This window comes from Syngnathoides biaculeatus, chromosome 7, assembly GCF_019802595.1.
Source record: "Syngnathoides biaculeatus isolate LvHL_M chromosome 7, ASM1980259v1, whole genome shotgun sequence".
Taxonomy (NCBI): Eukaryota; Metazoa; Chordata; class Actinopteri; order Syngnathiformes; family Syngnathidae; genus Syngnathoides; species Syngnathoides biaculeatus.
Genome location: NC_084646.1, coordinates 23,031,453 through 23,042,452, shown reverse-complemented (window position 1 = coordinate 23,042,452; position 11,000 = coordinate 23,031,453). Strand labels below are relative to the sequence as shown.

The 11,000-nt window shown below is 40.8% G+C and overlaps 2 protein-coding genes across 2 annotated transcripts; one reads left to right on the top strand and one right to left on the bottom strand.

Moving 5' to 3' along the window:
- Positions 1–1,368: 1,368 nt before the first annotated feature.
- Positions 1,369–7,729, bottom strand: lsm7 (LSM7 homolog, U6 small nuclear RNA and mRNA degradation associated). The gene is made up of 4 exons (XM_061825477.1): positions 7,599–7,729; positions 7,268–7,358; positions 3,411–3,482; positions 1,369–1,794 (listed from the first exon to the last, which is right to left on the bottom strand). Exons 1-4 carry the CDS (start codon positions 7,602–7,604, stop codon positions 1,652–1,654), a joined length of 312 nt encoding a protein of 103 aa, XP_061681461.1. The 5' UTR covers positions 7,605–7,729; the 3' UTR covers positions 1,369–1,651.
- Positions 7,730–7,889: 160 nt separating this feature from the next.
- Positions 7,890–10,750, top strand: LOC133503657 (kelch-like protein 23). The gene is made up of 3 exons (XM_061825474.1): positions 7,890–9,222; positions 9,483–9,894; positions 9,964–10,750. The coding sequence occupies exons 1-3, from the start codon at positions 8,298–8,300 to the stop codon at positions 10,265–10,267; spliced, it is 1,641 nt and encodes a 546-aa protein (XP_061681458.1). The 5' UTR covers positions 7,890–8,297; the 3' UTR covers positions 10,268–10,750.
- The last annotated feature ends 250 nt before the right edge of the window (positions 10,751–11,000 follow it).

The window sequence follows — 11,000 nt, the reverse complement described above, 5'->3', positions numbered from 1 at the left end:
AACAATTTGTCCAAATTTGTCTTAATTTCCATTTTTCCAAAACTTTGTCAACATTATTCTTACAGTCATTATCATAATTGTTAAGAAATGAATCCTTAACATTTGTGTTATTGATGGTTTCAGCCTATCAGCCTGAATCAAAGTAACAATTTATCAGATTTTGACGTTTCATCATCAAAAGTGTCTAATAGGAATAATTTCAATCATGACAATTCTATTTTCAACTCTAGTAAGAAAATAATAATAATAAAAAAAGAAGCAAGTCTAGGAAAGCAGATTAATCTTTTCTCAAAGACCCAAATTCAAACTCGGCACTCTATTTTGCAAATAGTGCTGGACGTAATAAAATTGCTTGGTCCAAGCAACTCTTCAACGTGCACACACCAGTAACGTTGGAGCCTGGATTTTTCGGAATAATCCATGTTACAGCCACAACCAGGCAACACTCAGTGATTTCTGTAATGAAATACAGATATTCCATAACATTTGATAGCTTTAACAGTGTACAGTGTTCCAGTGTAGTTCTACAATACAGTCACATGTTGATAAAGATTAATCCGCATGATACACATGTACAATTTATATAAACTGTGAAAAAGTATTGTCCCTCTCCTCAAGTGTTTATTTTATTGCAGTTTCCCCTCTTTAAGATCCATCCATCCATCTTCTTAGCCGCTTATCCTCACAAGGGTCGCAGGGAGTGCTGGAGCTTATCCCAGCTGTCAATGGGCAGGAAACGGGGTACACCTTGAACTGGTTACCAGCCAATCGCAGGGCACATGGAGACAGACAACAATCGCACTCACAATCACACCTCGGGCCAATTTAGAGTGATTAACAATGAATAGATAATTAATGTTACGTGTTTTTGGGATGTGGGAGGAAACCAGAGTGCCTGGAGAAAACCCGCGCAGGCGCGGGGAGAACATGCAAACTCCACACAGGCGGGTCCGGGTTTGAACCTGGGACCTCAGAACTGTGAGGCCAACGCTTTACCAGCTGATCCACCATGCCACCCTCTTCAAGATCAAATAAATTAAACAAATATAACCAAAATGGGGTAGAAAATGGATGGGCGTTAAAAGGGCTCTTCATGCTTTAAAAACTCATTTTTTTCTGAATTCAAACCATTCTGTAAAGAAGAGTGGCCCAAATTAGTTCTACAGATGTGAGACTCCATTGATTTCAGTTGTTGCCATTGAGGATGGCCCAAACAGCTATTTGGTTGGGGGGGGGTTAAGTTAAAAACAGCATTTTGAGTTCACTTGGGTTGTATTTGATGATCTTTAGTGCAGAAACTATGCAAAAACAAGGGGCCAATACTTTGTCATAGCACTGGTTTAATTAAAATGAATGAATGAACATAACTGAAGTTTCTTTTTTCTAAAGTTTTATTTTTATTATCAAAAACAAGAACAAATGGTAGAGGGTTGACTCATTTTGAACAAAGAAAATTGACTTTTTCCAAGCTCAACAAAAATTCACACACCACAAAGTGAAGTGCTTGCAAGTTGTTGTTTTTTTTTAGCTGACAAACTTGCATATTAAAAAAAAAAAAAACAAAACATGACAGCTATGATTTTAAAATGGAAAACAAAAACTATTTTCAAAATATCATCTGTGCATGTACAAATGAATGCCGGGCGGCGTGTCAGCCATCCTGCTGCTGTATGAAAGGATTGGGAATAGCCTCCATGCCGTCCTGGGGACAAATGAGCACCACCGAGGTCCCCCTGCAGACCACCAGCCCCAATTGCCTGGTGTCTTCTGTCAGCTTGAGCTGGTCATCAGGATCTGGACACACAAGAACAAAATGGCAAGAAATAAAAATGACTAATTCATAGATTACAACGATACACTTATAAAAATGATTGTAGTTTCCCACTAATGAAGTGAATAAGCAGCTAGAGTATGTCGTGTTAAGCCTCTTGCAAAGTCTCGACAAAAGTGACACGTTAGGGTTAGTGTTGCGATTCTGAACCGCTTTGCTGTGGCACATTTTTGTCATGAGAAAGAATCAGGAATGCAACGCCCAATTTCACTTAACCGGTCCAAAAACTCACAGACTATTTTATATTGTATTGACTTCATAAAGGCGGCATGGTGGCGCAGCTGTCAAGCGTTAGCCTCACACTTCTGAAGACCGGGCTTCAAATCCCGGCTCGCCTGTGTCGAGTTTGCATGCTCTCCCTGTGTCTGCGTGGGCTTTTTCCATGCACTTCGGTTAAAAAAAAAAAAAGAAAAAAAAGGTTGCGGTTCCGATTTCCCGACCGACCCTAAAAATTCCTGCCAACCCTAACATTTTTACACCATGTAATCGATGTCAAGGCCATGGTTCTCCACAGACACGCGTCCATTCGAGACGCACCCTAGGCATTGCTGCGGAAGCACAGTTAAGTCGGGGGTTTGAAAGCCGCCGCCCGTGACCGTGTGCCACTTCCTCGTGTGCTTTATGTTGTGTATTTAAGCCTTGTTTTTGGTGCCAGTTGTTGACAGATCATCAATGATCGATCGATGTACATATATGCTTGTGTGTTCACAAGCGTCGGCTAGCAAACTGCCTTGTCCCATGTTACTGAGCCATATCAAGTCAAGTTACATTTTGTTGTCTGATTTTTGACAATTGTCTCATGTTTTTTAGACCAAGCCTTGTGATTTTTGTACCGTTGCCCTGTTGGACTGCCTTGCCGTGTATGACCGCTGCTTGGCAATAAAACTTCCTAAAATCCACGCTTATTTCTCTGCTTCCTGCATCTAGCTCCTACCCTCTGCCTCGTTCGTGACAAAATCAGGTCTATTTATCATCTCTGCTCATTTTCCAGTGTTTTGCAATCCAAGACGCCATCATGAATTTTTATCTTGTTGTGCACGAGACAGCGTGAATTAACGAGAACTGACGAGAAAATGGGGGCACCATGTGGAGACTGAGTAAAAATATTTTATAAAAAAAAAAAAAAAAAAAAAAAAAAAAAAAAGAATTGTTCTGAAATGTAAGAAATTGGAAGCACATTTTTTTTCTCTTATCAAAACAATACATTGCTTTATATAAAGACACTCATTTTGAACATAACTGAGGTGACAGTGTAGACCTCAACAATCACTCCAGATTTTCAAGTGGCTCATTTGGAAAATTAACTAAATCCATCCATCCATCCTCTGAGCCCCTTATTCTTACAAGGGTCACGGGAGTGCTTGAGCCCATCCCAACTGTCAACCGGCAGGAGGTGGAGTACACCCTAAACTTGTTGCCAGCCAATCACAGGGCACATGGAGACAATAGTCCCACTAGCAATCACACCTATGGCCAATTTAGACTGTCTGATTAATGCATGTTTTTGGGTTGTGGGAGGAAAAAAAGTGAGTGAGTAAAAAGTGACCCTGAAGTGAAACCGAACGGTACCAGAACTTACCTCGCATATACTCGATGGTACCGTCCAGTACAAGGTTCAATAAAGGGTCGAACCCTTTCAGAACACCACTAGCTGAAAAGGAAAACATACAGAGAGTCATGCCCAAAACTATTCATACCACTGGCTAATTTTGACTTTGCTACTTTTGTTCAATAAGAAGCAGAATTTCATCAAAGCCCACAGATCACATACTGTATAGTATCTTTTACTCTGATAACTGGATAAAGAGGGACATTTTTTGGGCAGCTTCTTGGATTTCGTGGAAATTTGTGATGGCAAAGCAGACACTATTGTGTCAGACACAAAGTAGAGATGAAAGTGGAGTTTTGTGAAAATTCCTGCAAATACAAATGCGAGCACTAGGGGGTTCCGGGGGCCTGCCCCCTCGGGAATTTAAAAAAAAAATGGATGGCTGTGGTGCATTCTGGCAATATCTGTGAACAAAATTCAGACAAAAATTGAAAGTAAAGTTTCTAAGTCCTGACCCCAAAAAAAAATTGAGCAAAAGTTCCCCAAGGGCATAGCGCAAAACCACATTTGTCATTAAAATATGCCATCTTATCTCAAGACAAATGAATTAAGTGAACTATTCAGTAAAAAGACATCTAAAATTATCCTTTTACCCCACATTATAGTATAGATATAGAATATACACGAAAATATATCCTAGAATTTCTACACTGTACAGCAAAACATGTTAAAGAAGTTGATCTGTAGTAATTACTATAAATGTTTAAGTCACAAACTTGTGACGTCGCATTGTACTGATAAGACTCGACCACATTGCTCACTATCTCAGATAAAGATCTAGCAATATTAATAGTATAATCAGCTCCCTTTAATATTTTGATATACACACACACACACACACACACACACACACACACACACACACACTTGAAAAATGTACGGGTGTGGTCAGTCATGCTCGCAGATAAAGTTGCGGGTGTGATTAGGGATGGCCTTAAAATAACTGACTGGATTAAAAACATAACTGTAAATTAAAAACAAAAACATAACTAAAATAGAAAACTAAAATATAAAACTCAGAAATGATAATTTCCAATTTCAACCGATATTAGTAGAACATGATATAAAACTGTATTTAAAATTTTTCATCAATAACAATTCTTGATCTGACAAACTATCTGAAGAAAAGTTAAATGCACTGGCCTGTCAAGGAATAAACACCAACGGTCTATACTCGCAATGTTTTGAAAAACTGAAAGTTTTGTTAAACATAATCGGGGTTTGTGGCAACAAGCTAGCGACACATTGGAACAAACATTCCTGTCGGCAATCGTGTGGTATTGTGGGGGAGGCCAGCTTGCTAGCATGCGCTTGATGTATTGGCCACAGCAGAATCAAGCGACGAGGTGGATGATAGTCTAATATTTTTTGTTTTTTCACACTGCCTAGCAATGGACGCAATGAGCACCCCACGTGTAACTGAATTTCCTTTGACATGCCCCATGATGTTGATGACTGTCGACGTAAATGCGGTCGCATTTCGTGAAGCAGTTCTGAACATCGGGTTTTGTACTTATCTACATGCTCAGTACGGTTAACTTGCATTTCCTGTTTCCGGGTGAATAGCGGTTGTTTTGGAGCAGACTTGTTTAGTTAACGTTTATGACATAAACACGTAAATTAATGTCAAGACCACACAAAAGTAGCGACGTCTTGAGAGAATGCGAGGGGAGGGGCGTTACTGTTACTAGTGTTAGTGCCTCAACATGGCGACGCTCGTGAAAGCAAAACAATGAACTCAAACGCATGCTCGTTCAATGTTGTCAAATGATATCCGGATTCATTTTAGGCAATTTTTCCTCAATTTTCCCGAGCAATTTTCATGAAAATTTAAAAATCCGGAGGACTTTGATGACTGATAAAGACTGCGATCAGTCGGAAAGACTTACACCAGAATAACTATGGAGTGGGGAATGCCTGCATGGTTACTGCATGCGAAGGTCTGGTGTGACGGAGAAAATGTTAGAATAGTACAGGACATGTATGAGGGCAGCAGAAGTGAGGTGAGGTGTGCCATTGATGTGTCAGAAGTATTTAAGATGAAGGTGGGGCTGCATCGGGGAGCCCCTTCCCGTTTGCAGTAGTAATGGACAGGCTGACAGATGAGGTTAGACTGGAATCCCCTTGAACTATGATGTTCGCAAATGATATTGTGATCTGCAGTGAAAGCAGGGACCAAGGAGAAGGGACAGCGAGGGTGGACGACTTCAAATACTTGGGGTCAACAATACAGAGCAATGGAGAGTGTGCTAAGTAAGTGAAGAAACGGGTCCAAGTGGGATGGAACAGTTGACGGAAGGTGTCTGGTGTTCTATGCGACAGAAGAGTCTCTGCGAGGATGAAGTTTAAAGTTTATAAAACAGTGGTGAACCCGACCATAATGTAGGGATTAGAGACAATGGCACTGAAGAAACAACAGGAAGCAGAGCTGGAGGTAGTAGAAATTAAGATGCTGAGGTTGTCGCTTGGATAGGATTAGAAATGAGCTCATTAGATGGACAGACAAAGTTGGATGTTTTGGAGACAAGGTTAGAGAGGGCAGATTTCGATGGTTTGGACATGTTAAGAGGCGAAAGAGTGAGTATCTTAGTAGAAGGGTGCTGAGGATGGAGCTGCCAGGCAAAAGAGCGAGAGGAAGACCAAAGAAAAGGTTGATGGATGTTGTGAGGGAAGACATGAGGACAGTAGGTGTTAGAGAGGAGGATGCACGAGATAGGCTTAGATGGAAAAAGATGACATGCTATAGCAACCCCTAACAGGACAAGCCGAAAGGAAAAGAAGAAGTCCTTGTTGGAGCATTCAAGGTGGGCGAATTAAACTGCTTTTTCATTACAATTAAGATTCATTCGACACAGGTTTGGTATGACAAAAAAGCCCGTTTTCAGAAGGACAGGCAGAAATCATGATTCAGTTGATGAGTTTGATGAGTGTGGGGGTGGGACATCTACCCCTGCCACAGGCTCCTTGCAGGGATAGCTTTTGCCCATCCTCTTTTTAAGCGTGAATTGCCAAAATGACTTTTTGTCAATGAATAGAGTAAGAGCATCCTTTCAAATAATCCTAAGAATTGGTGCAGTTTTGACAGTTGTCTATTTATCCATAGGTTAAAACGGATCCCCGCAATCACTTGCAAGGAGTAAGTTATGTTATTTTTTTTTCCATTTTAATTAATGTATTTTAACTGATTTTATAATATGCAATAACATATGTTATCATTTTCAAAAAATGTATTTAAGATATTTACTTAAACCTTTTCAATACAAATGTCAGTGATAAATGACATTTGTATTGAAAATACAAATGATACAATACAATTAAAATCCAAATAAACCTCTTTTTTTGGGGGCACAGTAAAGAGAAACTATGACTAGTCAGAATGTAATTGAGATTTTGGAGGGAGCGGAAAATCAAGGTAATGGCTAGGAGATCTTCCAGTCACAAAGAGAAGGAGCGCATGGCTAAAGATGGATGGGTAAAGATTTCAGCTGAGAGATGAAAAAAGCTAATCAGCAATCAAAAGAAGCATTTCCTTGCTGTCATAGCCAATAAATGCTTTTCTTTTGATTACTGAGAAATGTATCACCAATTTTGAATATGCCACTTTTGTCCAAATGTAAATCACCCGAGATTCTCCGCCCCAGACTCCTCGAGTACATTGTCATCTTCTGAGAGAAGCCTGTGTCATTTCCAATCATGGGGTAAAGAAAAGACACTTGCTGGTTGAATAAAAGTAATTAAGTAAAAATCTGTCACGGTGAAAATAATTTCGGGTTTGACTGTAATTCCGCATTATTGTAACACCGTACCGATGGAGCAGTTAAACCCACCTTCTCGTCCTCCTTGAAACTTGACACGAATCGGCTTGTCGATGTACTTAGACAAGTCAAATATGCTTTCCTTCTTCTTCTTTTCTTTATCCTAACAAGAAGAGTGAACTGTAGTTATTTAGTAGCATGCAAATCCAAGCCGCACAATCTTGGCATTTTAGCACCGGGCCATCTGTGGTTGGCATATTAATTCACAATCCCAAGACAAAACATTAGCTGTCCATCTCAAATGATAGTGAAAGGCGACATGTTGTCATTCAACGATATATGTGTGAATGTCGATGAAAAAATGTATGAAATTTGAATGAAAACGCAAACATTGAAAACCCACCGCCATGTTAGTTTGTAGACCCGGAAGAGAAACTTTGACCTCGACGGGGCTCCGCCAATCATATTGCGAACCTCACAAAATGGAGGGACGACGTCACCGTTTGAATAGTGCGCAAAAATCCTAGAGCTGCGATAGTGTAGTGCGAAGTTGCCCACAGCATGGCCCCTTTTTTTTTTGTCTGTAATCACATCCAAACTCTTAATCATGAATTTCGGAAGGAGACAGATTTTTTTGGGCTAGTAGGCTTGTTTAGAAATCGACCAATTGAATTCTATGTAGTAAAATAAGACTAAATTTAATTCCCAAGATTGTGGCATGTACCAGGTTTAAAAACATTCAGTTTTGGAGTACATGAATAATTATTTTATTCATCATTATGTTTTAACATTAGAACAGATGCCGTGGACATCTCTTTGGTTTGTTTGGGAGTGTTTACCAATTTTTTAATGCCATTAGTGCCTAATACTTGGCTGGTGTGTTAAAGTATTGACCAAACCGTGCATTAGCGATGTAAAACATGACAATAATATAATATAAAAGAACACAGCAGACAATGTTTAAGAATTATAATTTGTTTACATACAACTTGTATTGAATCAGCACTCAGGAGTAATGCGAGCAGTCTATTAATATCACACATTGGTGGGCTGTAACCAAAGGTCATTAAGCTTGTTGCAGGAGACAGTTGCATGTTGTGATATGGCCTGCAGATCCAGCAGCGTTCTCTCTGAGCTGACAAATCAACTCAAGGACAACAATTCTATTTTACAGCCTGATGTTATGCTCCAGGTAGATGGCGAGTCTTTTCACGTCAACCGTCATCAGCTAGCGCTTCAGAGTCCCTACTTCCGGGCTCTCTTTTTTGCCTGTGGTGTTGAAAGCACTAAAAGGAAAATAGAGCTCCAAGGGATCCGCTTGCAGCATTTCAAGGTGTTGATGGACCACAGTCGGACTTCCATTCTCCCACTAGACAGAGAAAATGTTGTGGGGATCCTTGAGACTGCAGATTTCCTCCATCTTGAGAGAGCCAAGATCCTGTGCTGCAAGTTCCTTGAACGTGAGCTCCACCTGTGCAACTGTTTAGGAATGATGACTTTTGCCTGGCAGCGAGGCTGTGCTCAGCTCTACAGTGCAGCAAGGCAGGTGGCCCTCACACATTTCTCAGCTGTTGTCTCCGAGGAGGAGTTCATGTCCCTATCTAAGGAGACCCTGGCCCACCTCATAGCCAGCGACAACTTGGTCATTCATAGCGAAGATTTGGCCCTGGAGGCAGCCCTATGTTGGGTGTCATTTGACAAAAAACGAGAGGAGCACTTTCTGGATCTCATTGAGCTGGTGAGACCTGAGTGTCTTTCCTTGACATTCATCTCTAAACTTTTGGAGACAATGACACACAATTCTGACCCTAGAGCCAAGCTCATCCGCATACTGAATGAACATTTTCCCACTTCCTGGTCAATGGGGAGGTCTCTGAAAAGGACCAAGGAGACTCTCTTTGTCATGGGAGGGCCACATGATCAGGAACAACAGGCATCCCACCAGTTTCATCCACTCAGTTGGAGATGGCAGAATTGTCCACCTCTGCAGAGAAGGAACCTCACACAGTACTCCGTAGCAGCAGTAGGTAATGGTTGGATATTGGTTGGCCACACCATTCAGCAGACCTGCACAATCTAATACAATATAATACAAGAGCTGTTTCAGAAATGTTAATTTAGCTGGAGAATGAACCTCTGTTTTAATTTACACCGTTGAGGAGGTACTGCTTTGTTTTGTTTTGTTTTTGGAAGCCATTTACAACCGGATGCAGTAAAATCAAGTGTATGTAATTTACTTGCCGGTTTATTGTCCTGACATTGTAATGTATTTCTTCATCACGTACAGGAGACAGTGTTGTTGTGACTGGGGGCTATTTCCGTGACGTGCTCTGGTACAGCGTGGACTGGGTGAGAAAATACGAATTTAGGAGCCAAACGTGGGTGGACTGCCCCGCTTTGCAAAAGTCCAGGCACAGCCACTGCTCCGTTGCTCTGGAATCCATCCTGTATGTCTTGGGGGGAAGCATGGACGAAGGGCTGGTTGCTGATGTTGAAAGACTGCGCCTGGGGTCAGACGGGGGTTGGGAAAGCGTCAGCCCCATGAGTCGGGCAGTCGAAAGGGCAGCCGTAGCCACTCTGGGCCAGTGCATCTATGTAGCGTGTGGCCTGGATGAAAACGGAGAGGCCTTTGGGGGAATACAGCGCTATGACACCATTGAGAATCACTGGGACATTGTCTCTTATTCCCCTTTCCCGCGGTGAGTCCATGTTTTTTTTTTTTTTTTTTTGACAAGAATGCTTTTTGGGCTAATCTGAACATTTCTTAGATATGACCTGGTCGCTACCGAGCTCAATGGTGCCATCTACCTGTTTGGGGGACAAGCTTTGCGCTTAGATGTGGAGACAGATGAGTGGACTGTTCTGCACGAGGAATCTCTGGAGAAAAAGTTCTTCTGTGGCTGTACCACAGTCTGTGGCCAGATATTCCTGTTGTGTGAGAAGAAGGGTAACAAGGCACTCCCCAACATGGTTTTGTTTGACCCTTATGTGGATACTTGCATCAATGTGTACGACAATATACCATGCACTGTTCCGCTTAGAGGGTGTGTCACCATTAAAGTGCTTTCATGATGGTGTTACATTACTGGAAAAAAATATTTAACTTGGTCTTAAGTTTTTAATGACAAAAATCTCGCATGAGCAGGGGAGTGTCATCCTTTTATATCCAATGTAAGTTTAATGTGAAAAAGCCTGCTACACATCATCAGATATATTTTTTGTTTTTAACCTGCATCATGCATAAGGTAACAAGATTGAAAAAAAACCTTGGGAAAACATGACAATACTCTTTGCACAGACGTTTCTTGCCATTTTTAATGAAAAAGAAATATGATCAGATAGGTCTAAAAATGTAGTTTGATATTTCAGCCCTTGTAGTGCTTCTTTTTTCACTCTGTTCTTGCACACTGGTCTAAAGTGCTACATAGGCGGTAATCACAAATCCAAACTTATTTAAAAAATCCAGATTTCTACATTTGTAAATCCATTTTCAGTAATACCCATCGAGGTGCATACAATGCTCAGGTGGATATAAATTTCAAGCGATACATTAGCTTCAATCATGGTTTATTAAGCTAAAGCTAACTCTTCGAGTCATAGGCTACCATAAAAACTATCGGGCTAAAGCACAAAAGTGCTGTTCAGAAAACCACAGTGAAAAATGTCACATTGTATTTAAAGTATAAAATGACAGCAAATGATAAAGGATAATTTATTCTTAAACGCAGTAGTTATGGTAAAGAAATTCTGTATAATAATATGTACTTCATTGTGCATCAGGGGGAATCTATATCTCTGTTATGGT

Excerpts from the sequence above, each read along its gene's own strand:
- lsm7 (XM_061825477.1), bottom strand. Across the intron at positions 3,483-7,267 it reads GTTTCAAGGAGGACGAGAAG|CTAGTGGTGTTCTGAAAGGG; the intron begins GTGGGTTTAACT and ends TTTCCTTTTCAG. Across the intron at positions 1,795-3,410 it reads TACCATCGAGTATATGCGAG|ATCCTGATGACCAGCTCAAG; the intron begins GTAAGTTCTGGT and ends TTGTGTGTCCAG.
- LOC133503657 (XM_061825474.1), top strand. The coding sequence starts at position 8,298 with ATGGCCTGCAGATCCAGCAGCGTTCTCTCTGAGCTGACAAATCAACTC. Across the intron at positions 9,223-9,482 it reads GTACTCCGTAGCAGCAGTAG|GAGACAGTGTTGTTGTGACT; the intron begins GTAATGGTTGGA and ends CATCACGTACAG. Across the intron at positions 9,895-9,963 it reads TCTTATTCCCCTTTCCCGCG|ATATGACCTGGTCGCTACCG; the intron begins GTGAGTCCATGT and ends AACATTTCTTAG.